The 18,762-nt window shown below is 37.6% G+C and overlaps 1 protein-coding gene across 7 annotated transcripts in view; it reads left to right on the top strand.

The window, feature by feature from the left end:
* Window positions 1-18,762, top strand: part of utrn (utrophin) — a 177,903-nt gene that overhangs the window by 144,663 nt on the left and 14,478 nt on the right. For 5 of the 7 annotated variants that reach the window (XM_041976217.1, XM_041976218.1, XM_041976221.1 and 2 more), the window contains 4 exons: window positions 6,742-6,878; window positions 13,787-13,825; window positions 14,287-14,352; window positions 17,254-17,319. In XM_041976217.1, the coding sequence (XP_041832151.1) occupies window positions 6,742-6,878; window positions 13,787-13,825; window positions 14,287-14,352; window positions 17,254-17,319 (308 nt within the window). The other 2 variants (XM_041976219.1, XM_041976220.1) reach the window with 2 other exon arrangements.

Below are 18,762 nucleotides of genomic sequence, written 5' to 3'. Positions count from 1 at the left end.
ATAATAAGACAAATTGTTATGAGAGAGTAGCAGACTGTCTTATCTGGTCATTCAGGCCACCCTGACAACACGGGGTAGAAAACAGCTTCCTTTGTCTTTGCTCGTCAGAGCCTCCTGCAGACACCTGCAAGGCCGGATGCAATGTTCTCCTTGTACAAGTCTTGTTAAACTTCACTCATCCAGTCTCTTGATAATTTATTTTTCTACAACAGTAGTATTGCGTAATAAATTGTTCCTCATTGTGATAAAATGCACTTACCTGATAGAAGTTCCTGAAACTTTTCTACTTGTTGAGGTGCTTCTTTATCAGACTGAATAATGCCAAGTTCATGAAAATCTTCTCCACATGTGCAAACTAAATGGGACTCTGTCAATGTACCCACAGATTTATTCATACTGGAATTTGGGTCAGTTGTACCAGGACTTTAAATGAGCTAGAGGTGTGAATAATTATGATTCCCCTGCCTTTCCAGCCTTTCCTTAAAACAAGTGTCCATGTTGTTTTTTTTTTCCTTTTCTTCTCTGTCCACTTTATCTATTGTGCTTGCTGAAGATTGTTCAAGTCGGTCTGCTCAGTTCATGTTGTAGCAGATTTTTTGGACTGCTTTGTGGTTGGCAGCAGAGCAATCCATTGGATCCTTGAAACAAATGAATAACTGGCTGAGTGGACTTCCATACAAGTCCACTCAGAACGCATGATTTGGTTTTTAGGTTGCATGTGATGAGCTTTTTAGGTTGACACAGCCTTGAAACAGCCCACAACCTGCAAACACTGACTCATATTTTGTTCCTTTTAGCTTTACCCAATACATACATCAAACATAATCACCCACTGCAAGCTTGCTTTTCAACACAAATAAGATGCCAGTTGTACTGAAATGTGACTGTGTAAGCAGATTATCTCCTTACCATGATTAATTTAAGCTGACACACACCTGTAGTTTGTCTCTAAATCTCACTTCCCATTTTCATGAATTCTTCCACAATCAACCTTCCCAACAGACCTCTGGCTTAATTTGAATTTGCTTGAGCAAATAGTGAAATACTCTTGGCTCTCTTGAGTGTTTTTATAATTTCTGCTAGAAGGCAATATTTCACATCAGTGTTATGCAGAGAGAAGAGTGTGGAGGGGTAAGGGGACTGGCAAAATAGAACGTTGTTCTCCTCAATTAGGAACTCACACTTTGGGGCCAACGCTCTTCAAAACTGCTTAATGTCAAAGTTTGAGTGACTCAAGTTTTATCTTATTATGCTCATTCGTGTCTTGATTTGCTTTTTCAGTTTTACAGATGAGATAGATATTTAAGAAGTAGCTTTAAGAAGCAGTAATCATTCTTTCCCTTAGTTAAGATCCTCAGTAGCTACCTGACACAACTCAGGAAAAACATTATTTTAAGCTTCCTATATAGCAATAAACAATAAATTAAGATATTAGTACTCAGCAGGTACATGAATCACTCAAGAGTCTGTTTATTTGAAAAGAATATAAATAAGCACAAACTTCCAAAAGTATTCAGTATTTCCGCTGAAAATTACCCACAAAATGCAGTTTTGTGCAGCAGCACCCTAACCCTACCAGTAAACAGCCACAGCTTCTCATCATCTTTACTCTGACTTGGTGTAACATCAGGATATTGTCCACAGGCTGTTCAGCACAAACAACTGAAAGATGTGAGGATAAAGCAATGAATACAGGCAGATTATAAAGGGGTGGAGGTTTGCTTTGTGGTCCAGCGATGTTGTGCACAAATAATGTCCTCAAGCATACAGACAGATCAATACTGGAGTGGCTGTAGAATAAAAGAAGAAACTCACTAAACTTGAGATTGGAACTTGCTTATCAAGGATCACTTAGATATAATTAACTTTTCAGATGCTGTTTGTCCAAGAGGGAAATCAAATAAAAATGGAATATTTTTTTTTATCTATATCCCTGAGCTCAACCCAATTTTTTTTTTATTTAACACAGTTGTGAAAATGTTGCAGTTTTTCTATATTCCTTGAAATGTCAGTATATGTCGTAATTGTATCTGTTCCTTTCCTATGCTCAAACCAAGCTGTTGCTTTTATATCTTCTATAAAAGCCTAAAGAAAGAGCCTAAATAAATAATAAACTAGATTTTGCAGGGTTAAATGCTGATACCGACTTTTGTTTGACTCAGTGCAGCAATTTCGTAGGATCATTTCTCTCATCGTTGTCTTACTGTTTATTTTATAGTTATATATTGCTTTTTCATTAGGCTATAAGTTTTATAGGAGTGTCAGTCTCAGATCTAATTATCTCTGTTAGGTTTTGACTTGTTCAGTAATGCTGTCATTTTGTTTTTATAATCTTGTTTTACTTTTCCCAAAGTGATGGTTGAGTTTCAGCTCTGGGGGACTGAAGTGTTCACTGCCATTTTGTTGGAATCTTTTTTTTTTTAATTCTATAATTGTCACAATATGTCTCCATAGGTAACATGCCTGCGATTATGATACCCACTATATTAGTGTGACTCCTTCTCATCTGTGGATCTCCTAAGATCTACCCTTTTGCCGTTTAATAAGACTGTGGGAAAATAAATATAAAGTTAAGTTAATTTTAATGACAATACAGCCTTGCAAAAAGAGTTGGTTTTATATGAGATTAATTTGCTTATGAAACTGCATTCAGAATTTCTTATGCACAAAACAAGGTAGACTTAAAGGTCCCATATTATACACTTTATTCCCAATCTGAGACCATTCATTAATATCTAAATGAAATATTTCCGCCATGGTATGGACAAATCGACCCTCAGTTTGAGTGCAGCGGCTTCTCTTCACCTCCCTCTTTTTAGCAGCTTCAGAAATGTGCCGTTTATGGTGGGCGGAACCCTGGTGGAGCAGCTCAGCTGTTGGCTCCGCCCATCGCATCGCCCGTCATGAGGTGATTGACAGGTTAATATATTTTCAAGCTATCAGACTAATAAGGCCGAAACGATAAAATAACTGCCAGCTCTTACCTCTCCAGCTGTGTCACGGACAGTTGGTATTGAACCTGGCTTCAGCTTCAAACGGTTGGCGAAGCCTGCTTTCCATGCCCCCATGTTGTGGAAACAGTCCTCTTTGAAATGCTGGCCACAGACATGCAAAACCTTTGGAAGTTTTCCGGGTACATTTCCTCCAAAAATAAAATTAATCCACTCAGTCCTCGTGGGTTCAGTGGATGGAAGTAAAAAAACGTTTTCGTGTTCATTTATGCAGCCACAAACAGAACAGTGCTTCTGTCGCTTAGCCATGTCCGCTAACGAGGGTTGCCGAAGAGGGAAAAACACTGGGCGCTAGGTGATTTTTAGAGGGCGGGCTTTGAGAGCCGGTAGACTGGTCCATCGCTCTGTGGGGAGTGGTTATTGTCCCTTATGACGTCATAACGTACACGCTTTCAAACAAGCTCATTTCAGCGCTTACTTCCCTAGAGGTGGAGCAGGGGGGAGAGAGAGCGCCTGAAAGAGTTTCACACTTACGGGTCTCCTACACATGCGGGGGGACCAGTATGACTGTTCCAAAACCATTAAAAAGTGAATTTTGCATAATATGGGACCTTTAATACTTTAGTTCTTCTTCTTCTAGCTATCAAGCTTCGGACAGACCAGCATTTTGCTGACATTTTCTGTATTAAAATCAAGGATGGCATCATGCAATGTGATCCAAAAGTAGTAAATTCTTTCGGTATTCTTAGCTGTACTGTTCGGAGAATAACTCTGACAAATATGCTTGTTATATTCTTTTGAATAATGCAAAATTACGCTGCCTCAGTAATAATGATGCTCTGAAGTTAGATGGCCTTATTAGGTTACAGGAATGTGAAGCTGCTGTGAAAAACAATGTAAATGTCGGTCACCAGGCCTAGACGGACTTCCACCTGAATTTTATTGGTCACTTTGCTTGTAGATATGAGCCAATATTCTGTTGAAGCAGGTTAATTTTCTAGGGATGTTAATCTTGCTTTAATTTTTTATTTTATGTATTTATTTTTTCTTTTTAAAGGGAAGGAGCCATTGGAATGCTTTAGCTACAGACCCCTTAAATTTTTAAAAGCTGACCTGAAAATTTATGCTAAAGTTCTAGTTTGACAGCTTCAAGGCCACATTAGCTTTGGTGCATTACGATCAAACAGGTTTCATCAGGTCAAGAATGGCCTCTACAACGTTAAATGACTTTTACATGTAGAGGGCTCCAAAAAATTAAACTCTCCTGCTGCTGTCCTGTCACTAGATACAATGATGGTATGGCCTTTCTTGTGGTCAGTGCTTGAAGTTATGGGGTTTGGTTTATCAATATGTTTAAAGTGTTTTACAAAAAACAGCTATAACAGCTGTGGTACTTAAAACCAACTCACCTCCCTTTGCTATTTCAAGAGGATCGAGTCAGGGTTGTCCTCTCAGTCCTTTGCTGTTTGCTTTCTCCCTACATCCGCTAGCACAAGCCTTTTATAATTCCTTCACAATCTCTCCTGTCTCGATCAGTGGAAGACATCACCTTGTCATGCAGGTGATATTTTTTATGTATATAAATAACCAAGTACAATCTGTCCCTCATATCCTTTCAACATTTGAACATAATGACAAGCTTTCTAGCTTTAAAGTAAAATCTGCATTGCTACCTCTAAATCAGGAGGTGTTATATTCCTTTCCCTGTATCTATTCTGGTTGTTGACAGCTTTACTTATCTGGTAATAAACTTTTCCTCTTCAGTACAGACGATATTAAAAAACAATTTTTGTGAAACGCTCAACAGAGTAATTGGTGATTTAGACAGATGGTCCAACTTACCAAACTCCCTCCGCAGTCGGATCTCCATTATTAAAATGAACATTCTAGACACACTATTGTTAAAATTATCAAAATGTCTTTAGCAAGGTAAACATCCTGGCATCAATATCATGCAGCACTGGTGGGTTGTTGCTACCAAATTTCAAATTTTATAACTAGGCCTTCACAACCTTTATTAACTTGGTTTCTGACTGGTGCTCAGGTGTCATGTCGAAATCTGGAGCAACAACTGATAACACCATTTTCTTTAGTGAATATAACACTTCAATCCAAAAATACTGCCTGAAATTTAGCCCTATAATATGCTTTCTATGTGGAGGAAGGTGTAGAGGTTGGCTGGCTGTTTCTTGATGGGGTTTCCACTTTTTCCACTATTCTGTAATGATAGACTGCAAATAGAGGGACACCATTTATTTTTCTCTCAGTGGGAAGACGGAGGCATCAGAACGCTGGGAGAGATTTATGATGAGGGAGTACTTTAATTTCAGGATATATATATGAAGCACTACCTACTCATACTTTCTTTTTCTTTTATTTAGAACTGTGATCAGCCTTAAAAGTAAGCAGTGTCACTTTACAGGGTTCTCCTGCATCTCATCCACTTCATGTGGATGAGATTCAAATTGCACACTTCTGGGGGCACAAGTGGCTTCGTTTTCAGACTCTATTGGTTTATTGCACAGAATTCTTACAGACCCCTGGCGTTGGACCCACTGTGGAGGAGAGATGTACCAGAATTTGAATAGGATGAACTGTGGGTGAATTTAGGTTTAACATCTAGAAATCCTGACCATCAGCAAATCCATTACATTTTTATTCACAGGCTTTATTTAATACCTAGAAGCTCCATTTGATGAAAACAATGTCCAACCCTATGTGTACTTTTTGTTCTCTGAAAGTAATTGGCAGTTTCTTTCATATGTTTTGGGAATGTCCCCCGGTGGCTAGATTCTGGAAGACAGTAATGCTGAATCTTTCCAAGATATTCCAGATCAAGCTGCCTTGCTCGCATATTAAACTTATTCTCAATAATTTGTCCAAATTGGGTTTAACATTAAATAAAAAAGCGTGGTCTGTTAGCTAGCCTTACAGCGGCAAAGAAACTAGTAGCTACACATTGGAAACCTCCACATACAGTTTCTATTAATGTATGGTTTTTATCTTATTTACATATAATATACTTGTAGTTGTCAACTGCTCGAGTTCATGGAGCAAAAGAGTCAGCAGTAGAGGTTAGGCACACTCTTTCGATCACCCTTTGGGATGTTCTGGGGTAGCGCAGGGTGGTGGCAGATGTCTCAGATCCAGGGGGAATAGAGGGTGGGAGGGCTGGGTCTTAATGTTTTTGGATTTTTCCCCCCTCTTTCTTTCTGATTTCCTTTTTAAATGTCAATGTTTTGAGTCTTGTCTTCAGGTATGTCTTCAGTTCAAAATTTGTAATAAAAGGTTGATCATAAAAAAAAAGTTAAAAGTCTCTGTTAAGCCAAACAGACAGAAGCTTTAATGAAATTCAAGCATCTTTAACTGAGTTGTTCTCTTGTTGCCGTTGATTTGCTCAAGCTACCATCTGAATTTATGTGGATTAGTCAATAAGCCGTGTGAACTTTAATAAGCTTGTTATCCATGTCTGTCATCTGATGGAGTTGTGATTTTGCCTTTGTGTGTGTATGCATGAGCAATGTTTGTACGAATCATCTGGAAAGGGATTTTACCAACCCTCTGGCTGGGCTTTTGTTGTAATTTGTTGTTTGCTTGCATGGCAGAAATTGCCTCTGCGAGACGAACACCTTTGCTAAGTACCTAATTAGCAGACACATTTTCTTCCATATAAATGCTTATCCTGATTATATGTGCACAAGAGACTGTGGAAGTTCATAAACTCACTAGACGGAACAGTAACACTGACTCCAACATTTCTCTTTATTTATTCTTTTTCTTCCTGTCTTAGACCACATCTGGTGAGGACATGCGGGATTTCACCAAAGTGCTGAAGAACAAATTCCGATCTAAGAAGTACTTTGCCAAGCATCCACGGCTGGGCTACCTACCAGTCCAGACAGTTTTAGAGGGTGATAACCTGGAAACGTAAGTAACTCTTAATATTTTTAGTAGATAGAGCAGTGCTTAGGTCTGTGTTGTGTACAAAGGTGTTGGGTGTTACTGTAAATATTCATTTAAAGATCGGCCAGTGTGTCAGCCACTGATCATTGTGGTTCCTAGACACAAACGTGTATTTTGTGCTTCAGATGTTTTCTGTTCAGGTAAATTCACACATGGATAATAAAGCATTTAAACAAGAAGCTTTGCACTTACCCGGCAGTATCAAACAATGATAGTAAAAAGCACTTATAGTTTCAGACTAACCCGATGGATGGTGCCCCCTGATCTGAAAGGACAGAGTTTATCTAGTTTGTATGAAATTCAGTTTCACAATACCTGTCAAAAACATGAGAAAAATATGCTGAAGTCATGGTTTCATAGTGAACAAAAAGTCTAGATAAAATAGATTCAAACCAAATTCTTTTGGTTGTTCTATCATTGTCTTATCCAGCCATCAGTTTTAGCCTATTTAGCCTATTTTATATGTACTATCACACCAACTTTCTTAAAGGCTTTCTCGATTATAACCTTCTAGACAGAAAGCTCTTTGATTAAACTTCTCTCAAGCCATTTTGTAATTTAGCCCATTAAAATCATTTCAAATGTAAACACACAATGAAATATATAAGTACCTGCCTTTAGTATTACTTTTACAGTTCTGTCACTACTAATTTCACACTATGTATTTATTTACCTGTTGGTCCACAAGACATTACTGCACTGTGGATCATCTGTCTGCAGCATTAGTCACAGTGGCTATGTCTATTATATGCCTTTTCTACTGGTAGTTGTAAATCCCGCCGGAGAGATGTTTAACTAGGCCCACATTATGCAGACGCCACAGTTAAACACTTCATCCTCCTCAAGAGTATGTCTGGGTTGTGGCTCCTTTATAAATCAGCCCATTAACCTATGTGCTCTGAGACCACAGACTTTTAAACATTTTTATGTTTCTTCTTCATAATTCATCTGTCGTCTTTTTCTCTGTCAGTGTCTTTATAGAATATGACATCAGATATTTGCTCCTACTGCTAAAATTCTCAGTCATTCTTTTACATGGAAAAAATGCAGTTTGGCATAATTTGTAGCACAACAGCTCTCAGATGTTCCAGTCTGCACACAGTGAATCAGAGGTTGACTCAACATAGATCTTCCCCATCTTGAAGTTGCAACTCAGATGGATTGCACTACCTCTCTCACCCCCCCAACACACACACACACACACACACACACACACACACACACACACACACACACACACACACACACACACACACAAACTTCCTTGTCCATCCTCATCCTCCTCCTCACCTCCCACTTTGTTCCATTTTCACTTTTCTTTTCATGCTGAAAAATGACTTCTGCAGAACTGCCTGCCTGATGAATGTCTCTAAAAGGTAGACAAACTTGTGAAAATGCAGAGATATTTTCAAATTATAGCAGAGGGGAACGGAAACTCAAAAGATATTTGAGCAATTTAGTGGTAATGATTTTGCAGCCTCGCTCACTGCATCAGATCTCTCCTGTGGGCAATCAGTATTTTTCTATAGGCTTTTGAACACCCATAAAGAAGCTTTTTGTTCTAAGGTAGTTTTGCTGGTGAGATCTTGCTCAAACATGAACTGAATGTTAAGAAATGTTCACGTTAATTTGAACCCTAGATTGTCTCATTTGGTGTTCTCTGCCATCTCTGTGTTGATATAAATAATGTGATCTAATTTTAAATGGTTTTTAATTTGAAGGACTTTATAGATTCCTTGCTGTATGTTATAATCTAATAATCTAATATGAATAACCAGTATTCTTCCACTGGATTATCTTATGGCTTTGCAAGTCAGTCAGCAAATCAACCTCCTAATAACATCTTCTGAATGTTTTAAAGAATTTAAATATTCCCTTTCTTTTCCTGTGTTTTCAGTCTGAGATTACAATAATAGATTTAAGGTTTTTCTATCACTACAAATAATGTGGATGCATTGTCAGCCCTCATTGGTCATTTTAATCAAAGGAACCAAGATGAAATTTTGACCATGTTGCAGCAGAGAAGGACAAAATTGATTTGCTCCATAATTGGCCTCTCTGACACACTCATTTGCTGTCTCTCTCTTCTCCACTTCTGTAATGTCATTTCCATTTTTTAATATCCACCCACTGTTTTTCTCCACTTTTAAAGACCACCTACTCCCACTTCCTTGTGTCATATCAGATAGGATTTTTAATTTCTCACAACTATGTATGATAAAGTAAAAGTGCCACTTAAATAGTTTCCCACTCAGTGTTGGGTTTAATCTTTCACACTGTATGACCAGGATGAGGAGGTGAGTCTGCGTTAGCTTTGCAGAGAGGTTAGTAATGTGGATTTAAAAACTTCTTTTTAATTTTGATCAAATGAAGCAAAATTAGTTATAACCTCTCTGAGCAAAGCCTTAAGTAAAGAACAGAGAATCTAAGTAAATCTTTCCACCCCAAATACATGTAAATTATCACAAAAACAAGTGGTCCAAAATCTTTTTGGAATGCAAAAAGCATGTTAGCAAATAAAAGAAAGTTTTTTGTTACTGTGATGGCAAAATTTACGTTTTCCCCTGATTATCTGTGTGAATACATGGCCTTTTGTTATTAAAAGAAACAAAGAAGAATAGCTTCTAATATCTATGTAGTAAAATTGAATCATTATCATCTTTAATACAACCAGAAGAAACCACATAAAACACATAGATTAAAATGTAGTACAGCTCAGAATATGTTTAGTTTCCACTGTGTTAACTCCACATACACATAAATGTGTGTAAATCTTTTGCAAATGAGTTTAAACTGGTTAAAACTGTCCTGGATAAACGTTTTTGCTGAATTTATGTTCTACATGAAGAGGAAATTATGGCTTCTACGCATGTAGAATCCATAAGTGCTTCTCAAAGTCAAGGATCCTTAATGACTGTCGTTTGTTTCTAGGATGTCATTTTATTAAATCTCCCCCTCAGATTGTTCCAGTATCAAGAATCCTTCAGAAGGCTTAATTCTTCCCTTTGTGTAATATCAAGCATGCTTCTGTGTCTTCTTAGCATTCTCAAAACATCAACAGTCCTTTGAGCATGTGTGAAAAGCCACAGACAGCAAATGGATTAATGTTGACACAATATGCATTTTAGTCTTCACCGTAATGTCATTAGCATTTTAATGTGTTCCACTAAGGTGTAGGAAAGTAAATTGCCAACATAAACAGCTGCTAAGTAAGCAGCTACCAGATGTTTTACAGCCATGCTAACATTTCTGCTGTTGTCTTTGACAAGACAGTTGCTGTGATGTGCTCACCTGTTGCGACTTTTCCATTATGCTTTTAGTTTTTTTTTTTTCTAATACAAGGAAGGACTCTTTCCTTGCTAGAGAAGGATGTAATTTTGAGGGACCCTTCCTACTGAGAAAGCATCCTTGACTTTTAGAAACACTTCATAGTTACGCTACAGCTGTTATAAGCTTCCTCAAAGATCACTGTCAGAAATATCAGAAAATGGTAACTGGTTATAAAAGACTCTTCAGGCTTCAAGAGAGAGATTTCTCCCACACTCCAATATCTCAGTAATGTTCAAGTAGTACATGGTGACCGCCTGAGGCGCATGTAATTTTTATCAATGCCAAACTGTTCAAATGACTTCTTTCACGCTGTATGACGGCGTAAACATTCAATACATTTAGCTAAATTATTTATGTTTCATCCTTTAATTTATCATCCATCAGCATTTAGTCTATAAAAGAAATTGATCCTAGAAAACATTGAGTTACATTACATTTTCCCCCCATTTACCTTGCCCACAAATTTTCCACATAAAGGATCTGCTTGTGGTCCTTAACAGTGCAAATGGAGATGATGTACAAGGATGTATGTCTCATCCACACACATTTATCTTTCCAGCCCTCTAGCTGCCACCAAACCTGACAGGTTAAGGTGTGCAGAACTCTGTGCAGAAAGAAGCACTGCTAACTGTGACAAAGTGACTACCACAGCGTGATGGACCAAACTGATTTTTAGAGACCTTTCAGGACTTTTACCAAGGAAGGTAAAACTTAAGAAAAACAGTGAAGAACATCCTGAGATTGAGAAATTGATGAAGTAATGACGGGTGTATTATTAACACATTACAATACAGAATCCCTTGGGGCACCACCCTCTAATTAGAGAAAAAAAAATATAGCTTATATCATTAAATAAAGTTCTTGTTTGAATTGACATAACCACAAAAGGAAACCACAGACAATGACCAGTTCAAATATATTTATAAGCTATTCTACAAATTACATGAGATTAAATATGAGCATTTAAAGCATAAAAAGAAAGAAAATATGTAAATTGGCTGTTCAACCAAAGTTTGTTTTGTGAAGAAATGTAAAAACATAGCAAGATAAACCATAAAATAATTAACTGTGATGTCAATTAATGAATGTTCAAGAGAATGATGAAAGAATTTCTGAATTTGACTAAACTAAACTTGATTGTCTGTTCAGGAGGTAGGCCTGGTTTAATGACTAATATTAACAACGATCGTGTTAATGGCAAACTTATGAGAGGGAATTGGTCCTCGTCAGAGGATTTCGTTTTGACTGCGGTGACACTTGCGCCTGGTTCTGTTGGACTCTTCCTGTCTCCAAAGGAAACGAAGTTTGAGTGGATGAATCTCTGCAATGCTGCCCAAACTTTCTGGAATTACGTCTGTAACTCTTTGTGGGCCATCGGCTCAGTCCTCTCTTTTCCGTCTCACCCTAAGGACTTATGTCACCAGATGGTGGATAGTAGAAAAAATACCGGCAAATATTTACAGTGATTAAAAAAATAAAAAATGCCTTTAGCTGCAAGATTCAAACAGCTTGTGTTTATCAAAGTCGATAAAAATAAACGGTGAAGGCTGAACTTGGTTAAGAAACATAATGAGTACTCACAGAATAAAAAGACGAAGACAAAAACATGTAAACATTACATCTTTTCTTTAATCTCAATCTTCTCTCTCCTCCTTACTTATCTGCTCTTTGAGTTCTCTGTATTTGAGCTTGTGGAACTGAGCCTGCAGGGAGGCGTGCTTTACACTCTTCAGCCAATGAGCTGAATGTTACAAATATTTCTATTTCTTCATTCCCTTGTTTTTAAATATCAGATTTAGTCATGTGTGAACGCATCTGTAAGTGATGTTGTTGAACCTATTAGTAGGGATGTTAGATTAACATTAACATTTTTAAGAATATAACCACCTTTTTTAGTGTTTTAAAGCACATCTGATATGATAGTTGAGGAGACTAGTTTTTGTAAAAAGATAAATGAATACTAAGAGGTGTTCTGATAGACATCACTATCAAAGTATTTGGGAATTTCCTTAGGTGATAAGATGCAGTTTTTGTTGAGTTGATCAGCTTGTGAATGGCTTCACAGGCAGATTTATGGGTATGGAGTGTTCCTGAGCGCCATTTCTCCCAAGTTGCCTTAAACCAATATTCAAAACAGTAATTTAGTGGCAGACAAAGTGTGTCCTCTTTCAGGAAGAGCTAGCCCTCTGGTCATCGGTTTAAAATTTAGCTGTGAGATTTGTTGATGGATGAAATTCCAAACCAAGGTTTTTAGGCGTTTGTCTTTTCTTCCTGGGACCTTTGTCCCACTAGAATCCATAGAGATATTGGCTCTTTAGGCAGTTTCCTCAGTTTTTTCCTCTGTCAGCAGAGCCATGCTTTTTAAAGTAGCCAGAAAGATAAAGTTAAGTGTTTTGATTTCCGTTGGCTTCTTCACTCCCATCTGCACAGGTTTTAAACATGTGAGTGTAGGTTTATTGCTCAACACAGACTTTTCTTGTTTTTTCTATTAGAACAGAACCATCTTCTGCCCTGATACCATTAGGAATTTCCAATCTAATTTAGTTCTGTGTTGTAATTGGGTTAAATGATTAGGTTATCTTATGCATAATGGTTTTATTTCTAGGTTCCCTGTAGCAGTCAATTTTGCTCACATATCAGCCTGTGCAGATATGTAGTTCAATTTCAGTGGAAGTGAGGTAAACAGGGATCTGCTTGGCTCTTCTCTTTCTCATTATAACTTTTTTTATTCCTCAATGCAAAGTACATCTTCCGTATCGAGGTGAAAGCTGTGTCACAGAATGAATTTCAGACAAATTCCAGTAAGAAAACTATCCAAAGTCTACAAAGCCATCATTCTTTGCAAAGATAAAACAGACATTCCCTCCCTGAAAGACAAAGTGAGCACACGCACACATCCTTTGGGCAAAGACATTGTTGAAGCTAGCTCATTGTGCCTTGCCGACCCTGATCTCTTTTCTGTTTTCTTCTCTGAACTCTCCTCGCAGCTACACAAGTGGCTGCTCTCCTGCAAGAAACATAAGCACCATGTCTCATACGTATCTCTCTTTTTTTTCTTAGCTTTAATGTGGGAACAAAAGAACAAGGTCAAAGAATGTCAACCTCTACTAATTTCCAGCAAACCTCCTTAGTGAAAACAGCACATTTCTTTGTGTTTTTCATTGGAGACACCATCCTACTCTTTTACAAATAAGTGAAGCTTGTGCCTCTAAAAATATCAATAATTATCACTGACTAGAAAACATTTTGTGTTTTGCTTTTCTCCTTATTAAAAGTCAATTTTAATTGGATAATTTGAGCTTTTACTCACACAACACACAGGTGTCACGCACTTCTTTTTGAAGCAGAGTTTAATTAATGTATATATTGATTTTATGACATATCTTCCCTGTATCTCCAGTCCAACTGCTCAGCAACTAGACTTTTACTTCCATTTCTTCCTCCCTCTGCTGTGTGCTCCAACCCAGTCAGTGGTTTTGACCTTAAAATGTTTTGTGGTACCTGTACTCCCCCTTCCCTCCTTCCCTCCAATTCTCTTACAGTCCCGTCACCCTCATCAGCATGTGTCCGGAGCAGTATGAGTGAGTATCAACGCCACCAGCAACTGCACCTCATCTCCAACCTGGAATGCCTTTGACACCCCCACTACTCCCTTTTCCATTCACTCACCCACATCCTTGTTCCAACTAAGCCACGACTCCTCTGCATGTTGCCTGACCACCTGCCTTCCTGCCTGATCCACTGGTTAAACATGCAGCCACAAAAAACTCTATGCTCACCTTCCTCCTTCGTTAAAGCATCCAACTAGATTTCAGTTCATCACAGCTGGGCTGTCAGAAGCTATTCAGTCACTCAGTAGATCACCTGGCTCTCTTCTATTTCTTTTTCAGATCATCAGATTTGTTTCTAGGTGATGTTGCGAGGGGCAATTAAGTTGCGTTTGAATGAATGTGTGTGTGTGTGCCCGCAGATATCTGTGTTTTAATGAGGCTGTGTGAGCATTCAGAGTCTCATTCATCTCCATAACCCCATTCATTTCTAGGCTGTCCCAGTCACCTCAGCTCTCTCATGATGACACCCACTCCAGGATAGAGCAGTATGCCAGCAGGTATGCGCTGCAATCTCCAATCATACTGTCATCATATCAGATTCCACAAACCACACACACACTGTGGCATCCTTAACTTCATTGTGAAATTTCTGTTGTTGTGAACAGCAAAGTAAAAAAAATGAGCTGATCTCCAAAGGGCTTGAAGTAAGAGCTCAAATTCTTAATAGGATTAGAGTGGATCTGTTTTTCACAAGTTCAGAGTGGAGGAGCAAAAAGAAGAAGAGAACCATTGGGCACAACTCGAAATTTTAGCTCTCAAGAGAGACCCGATGGTTTTGGAGCTTAATTAGCTTGTTAAGGAGCTGGCCTCCACAGTTTGAAAAACTCAAGTGAGATTTCCTCACTTTATAAATCATCTTATTTAAAAAAAAAAAAAAAAGTGCATCATATTTAACACAATGCCTTTCTGAATGTCTTTTACTAAGGCATTCACGGCTGCAGAAATTTGACTAAGAGTGGACGAACGTTTAGATGCTACTGCTTTAATAATGAGTTATGATTCAAATGAGACTGGAAACAGATCAGTATCATCACTATAGGGTAAACAACTCATATTGAAGAAACATAAGGATTAATGTGTTTTATCTAGTTTGTAATGTAATAAACTTCATTGCTACAATAAACAATATCAGTATTATTAAAATTACATTTTTTTCCCTCCCTTTCTTTACCATGCAACAATTGTCTAACAAGGAAGAATATAAAGACAGACATGACAAGCTTATTAAAACTGTGTCAGTTAAAATCATGGGCTAAATGGAAGACAGTAGATGCTTGAAAACATTTCAAAACACTGCATTTATGATCAACAGAAAACTATTCTATATTTATGTTTTCTTACAGATTAACTGATATGAAAACCAAAGTGCAATTTGAGATCAATAATTGACCACAAATCTTTATGTAAAAAGTTTTGCATTTTAAAATTACATTTCAGGCTTAAAAGTCAGCATAAACTAATTTTGTTTTCCAAATATCAAAGGATGTTTGTGTTTGATAACTGAACATGATTCATTTAATGAGGACAATAAGTCCTAAATTGGAGAAGAAATTGAGCGTTTTGCTTTCTTTCTTCTTGTTGTGCTCAAAGGTAGTCTCTTAAAACCTGTTTGATTCAAACAAGAAAAAAAAGGTCCCCCAGTTTTCTCTCAGGGTATCTGAGCAGCTAATCTCAGTAACATCTGGACTTCTGTTCTGTGAGATTTTGTTCCCTTTTTTCCCCTAGCTTTTAATAAAGAATAATACCCTCAATAACCACTTTAATAGTTCAACTTTGGACCACCTTTTGCCTTTAGAACTGGCATAAATCCTGTAGCAAACATTCAGCCAACTGCTAGACAGAATCTCACCACAGCATAGAAACCTGGACTAGATTCAGATTTGAACCTGCAAGTTTGCTCCTAGAGAGTCGCCGTCCTCCACGCTTTAGAGGTTTCCTTGTTTCAACATAACTGATTCAAATGTATGAGTCACTGAGCAGAGCTAATTAAGCTGCTGGATCCACTTAACTTGAATCAGGTGTGTTGGAGCAGGCAAACACCTGAGACCTGCAGGACTGCAGCTCTCCAGGATTGAGCTTGCACTATACCATATATAAAATATTATATGGTGGCAAGTTGTGTACAGTGAAGTCATGATCAAATTGCAGTGAGTGTTCTCTCTGCAGCCAGTTTCTTTGTATTAATTTACAGAGTGGTATCCAATGTGTTGAATCTGTTTTAAGGGTTTGACTTTAGCATACTTTGTTTTCATTTTTTGGTTCATTCTGCGTAACCCATTTTGAATTACTGAGTATGTAAACAGGTGTGACTAATCAAGTGACCAGTAAGTTGAAATATCCACCTGAACTGGCACAAGTTACGTAGGATTGTCATGTCTTTTAAGGTACAAACCACAACAATTACAATTAATCTTAAAAATAGTTCATCTGCTTGTTATTTTTGTTTATATGCACTGAACATCAGATGACATTCCCAAGCTAACCCTAACCTTCTAAAATGTTGCATTTACTCCAGCTCTCCCCCTTGAATAAATTTATAATCAGTCCAAATCTTATCTTTTTTAAAACTGAAAAGGATTGCTTGTGTCAAAAACACAACTCTGTCTACTTCAACACAAAGCTTTAATCATAAAGGCTCATCTGATCCGGCACTACTTTATCTTGCTTGTAACCTTCCACTTGCCACACACCATTAACCTCTGCTCAGTGTTTCTGGCTACACGTTGTCATCGACAAAGACACATTAGACCACCGGCTATAACGAATTTAACTGAAATGCAGACAACGATGTTGAAGTTTGGATTGCAGCTAATGGCTGTGCGCAAAAAAAATACATTTAACTCTAAAATCCAAGTTCCACCTCAGTACAGACTCTGTCATAACTCAATTTCACAATGAATTGGAGTGTGTAGATCATATGCTTAATTTATAGGACAATCCTCCCTTTTATATAACAGGCTTTAGTGAATGCAGGCTTTGATCTGAGAACCAGTCTCATCAGCATGACTGCTCTGAGTGGATCAGTGATTATGAAAACATAAAATGTTTTCCTGATGGTCAAATAGACTAATACATCTGCACATCTTTGTCATGCATATTCTTCAACACATACTTTTCACTGTTTTGCACACACATATATTAGATTGTAGAGTTCTGATGCATAAGCTTATGTAATCTTTTCATTTTTCTGATAACTACTTTGATTTATTTTTCTTTTTGGGTCATTTAATGTGCTTGGAGACTTCACTACATGCTTTAAATTTTAATTGGTGTCCTGCTGTGGTGCTGATGTCCTCATTTGTTGACACTGGTACTCTGCATATTAATGAGTCACCAGCAGACTTTAAAATGCTTTTAGTTTTTAGTTGCCGTCTCACAGTCGATGGTTTATTTCTCAGGTTGGCTCAGATGGAACGCTCCAATGGCTCCCTGCCCACTGACAGCAGCTCTGCCACAGGAAGCATGTAAGTCACTAACATTTCTCACACCTGACTACATGTTTCCATCAAACACTGTTTACACAAAGAAAAGGATGGAGTTCCTGACACTGCTTTTATAAATCAATTGTTGCTCACATTGTTGCACTTTGGTTTTTCATTGGATTTATCTTGTGAATATTTAAGTTGCTAAACCCGTTTAGCTTGGATTTTAAACCTATTTTTTGAGAACAAATGCAGCATGATAGTTTCCTTGCAATCAAGTCTATTATTATTATTTAAAGAAGAGTCAAGTCAGTGTGACATAAATTATTTTTTTTCATATCTGCAAACACGTTTGAGATTCCCATCTTAGATATTTGCATGCCAGTAAAATACAGTGTTTTATTGCATCAGTGAGGGTCCATTATTTTAATCAGTGCAATGCAAACCTCCTTAATGATGAATGTTACTGAACTGGATGCTAATTCACGTGTGGAGTCCTTTGGGATTAGCTTCAGCTCTGATGCTTTTTCAATGTCACAGTATTTCCACTTTTTTGTCCCTGTATTGCTTTGTTTTATCAATCCCCTAAATGTTTTCCAAATTCTTGAATCACAATGTAATCAATCAACTAATTTTACATGTAACTCCTGCTGTGTTGATTTCACTGAGACTTGGCTGGATTTGTTGCATTCAGAGCCACAATTTTGTGTCTATACATAAGACTAACAGGGTTTCTCAAGATGAAAAAAGCAGATCTCTGGATTTCATGTGATGAATCTATCAAATAAGGATGGATTAGCTTTAGTAACGCACAAAATCAGATAAGCAGCTGTTCTGAAAAGCCAATGATTTTTATCCAAGAAGTTTTCTGTTAATATTTGTGAGATTTTGTTCATTATGACACTGGCAGCTCCATGTGTTCTGTTAACCTTTCAATGTCATGCAAAAGGTGGCCTTTCATGGCTTTAATAACATTTTATGTGATCAGAGAAGATAAGAACACGACAAAGCATGACAATGAGATGAGTAGCAGTGGAATTAATAATTACGTGTATGAAGATGTTTGTGTCTACTAGAGGCCATTTAAGTTGAAGAACTCAAGGCTCTTTATTTGGAACTTTGCATTGGGAAATGAGCTCTTGAGGTTCAGATGTCCTCTGTGCCCAGGGACACGCTGTTATGTACATTTGAGCAGACATGCACACCCTCATAGATAAGCAGGCAGTTGTCACTGTGTTTTGTCTTTGAAACAAATGGATTTTGTTAGAAAACTTTCAGATCAGCATTATTTCCCAAATAATCAAGCTTTAGAGATAGATGGATTTGGATGTATGCTTATATGTAAAGGGAGTTTGGGCATGTGAAGCTGTACATATCTAAATGTACCTACCTTTAGGTAGCAGAAAGCCAAGAAACCATCTTTAGAATCACTGAGCTATGTGCACCTGCTGTGTGAAAAGAAATTGGTATAGACTGGGAATTTCT

Source organism: Melanotaenia boesemani, chromosome 22 (genome assembly GCF_017639745.1).
Source record: "Melanotaenia boesemani isolate fMelBoe1 chromosome 22, fMelBoe1.pri, whole genome shotgun sequence".
NCBI lineage: Eukaryota > Metazoa > Chordata > Actinopteri > Atheriniformes > Melanotaeniidae > Melanotaenia > Melanotaenia boesemani.
This window is presented reverse-complemented; position numbering and strand designations above follow the sequence as displayed.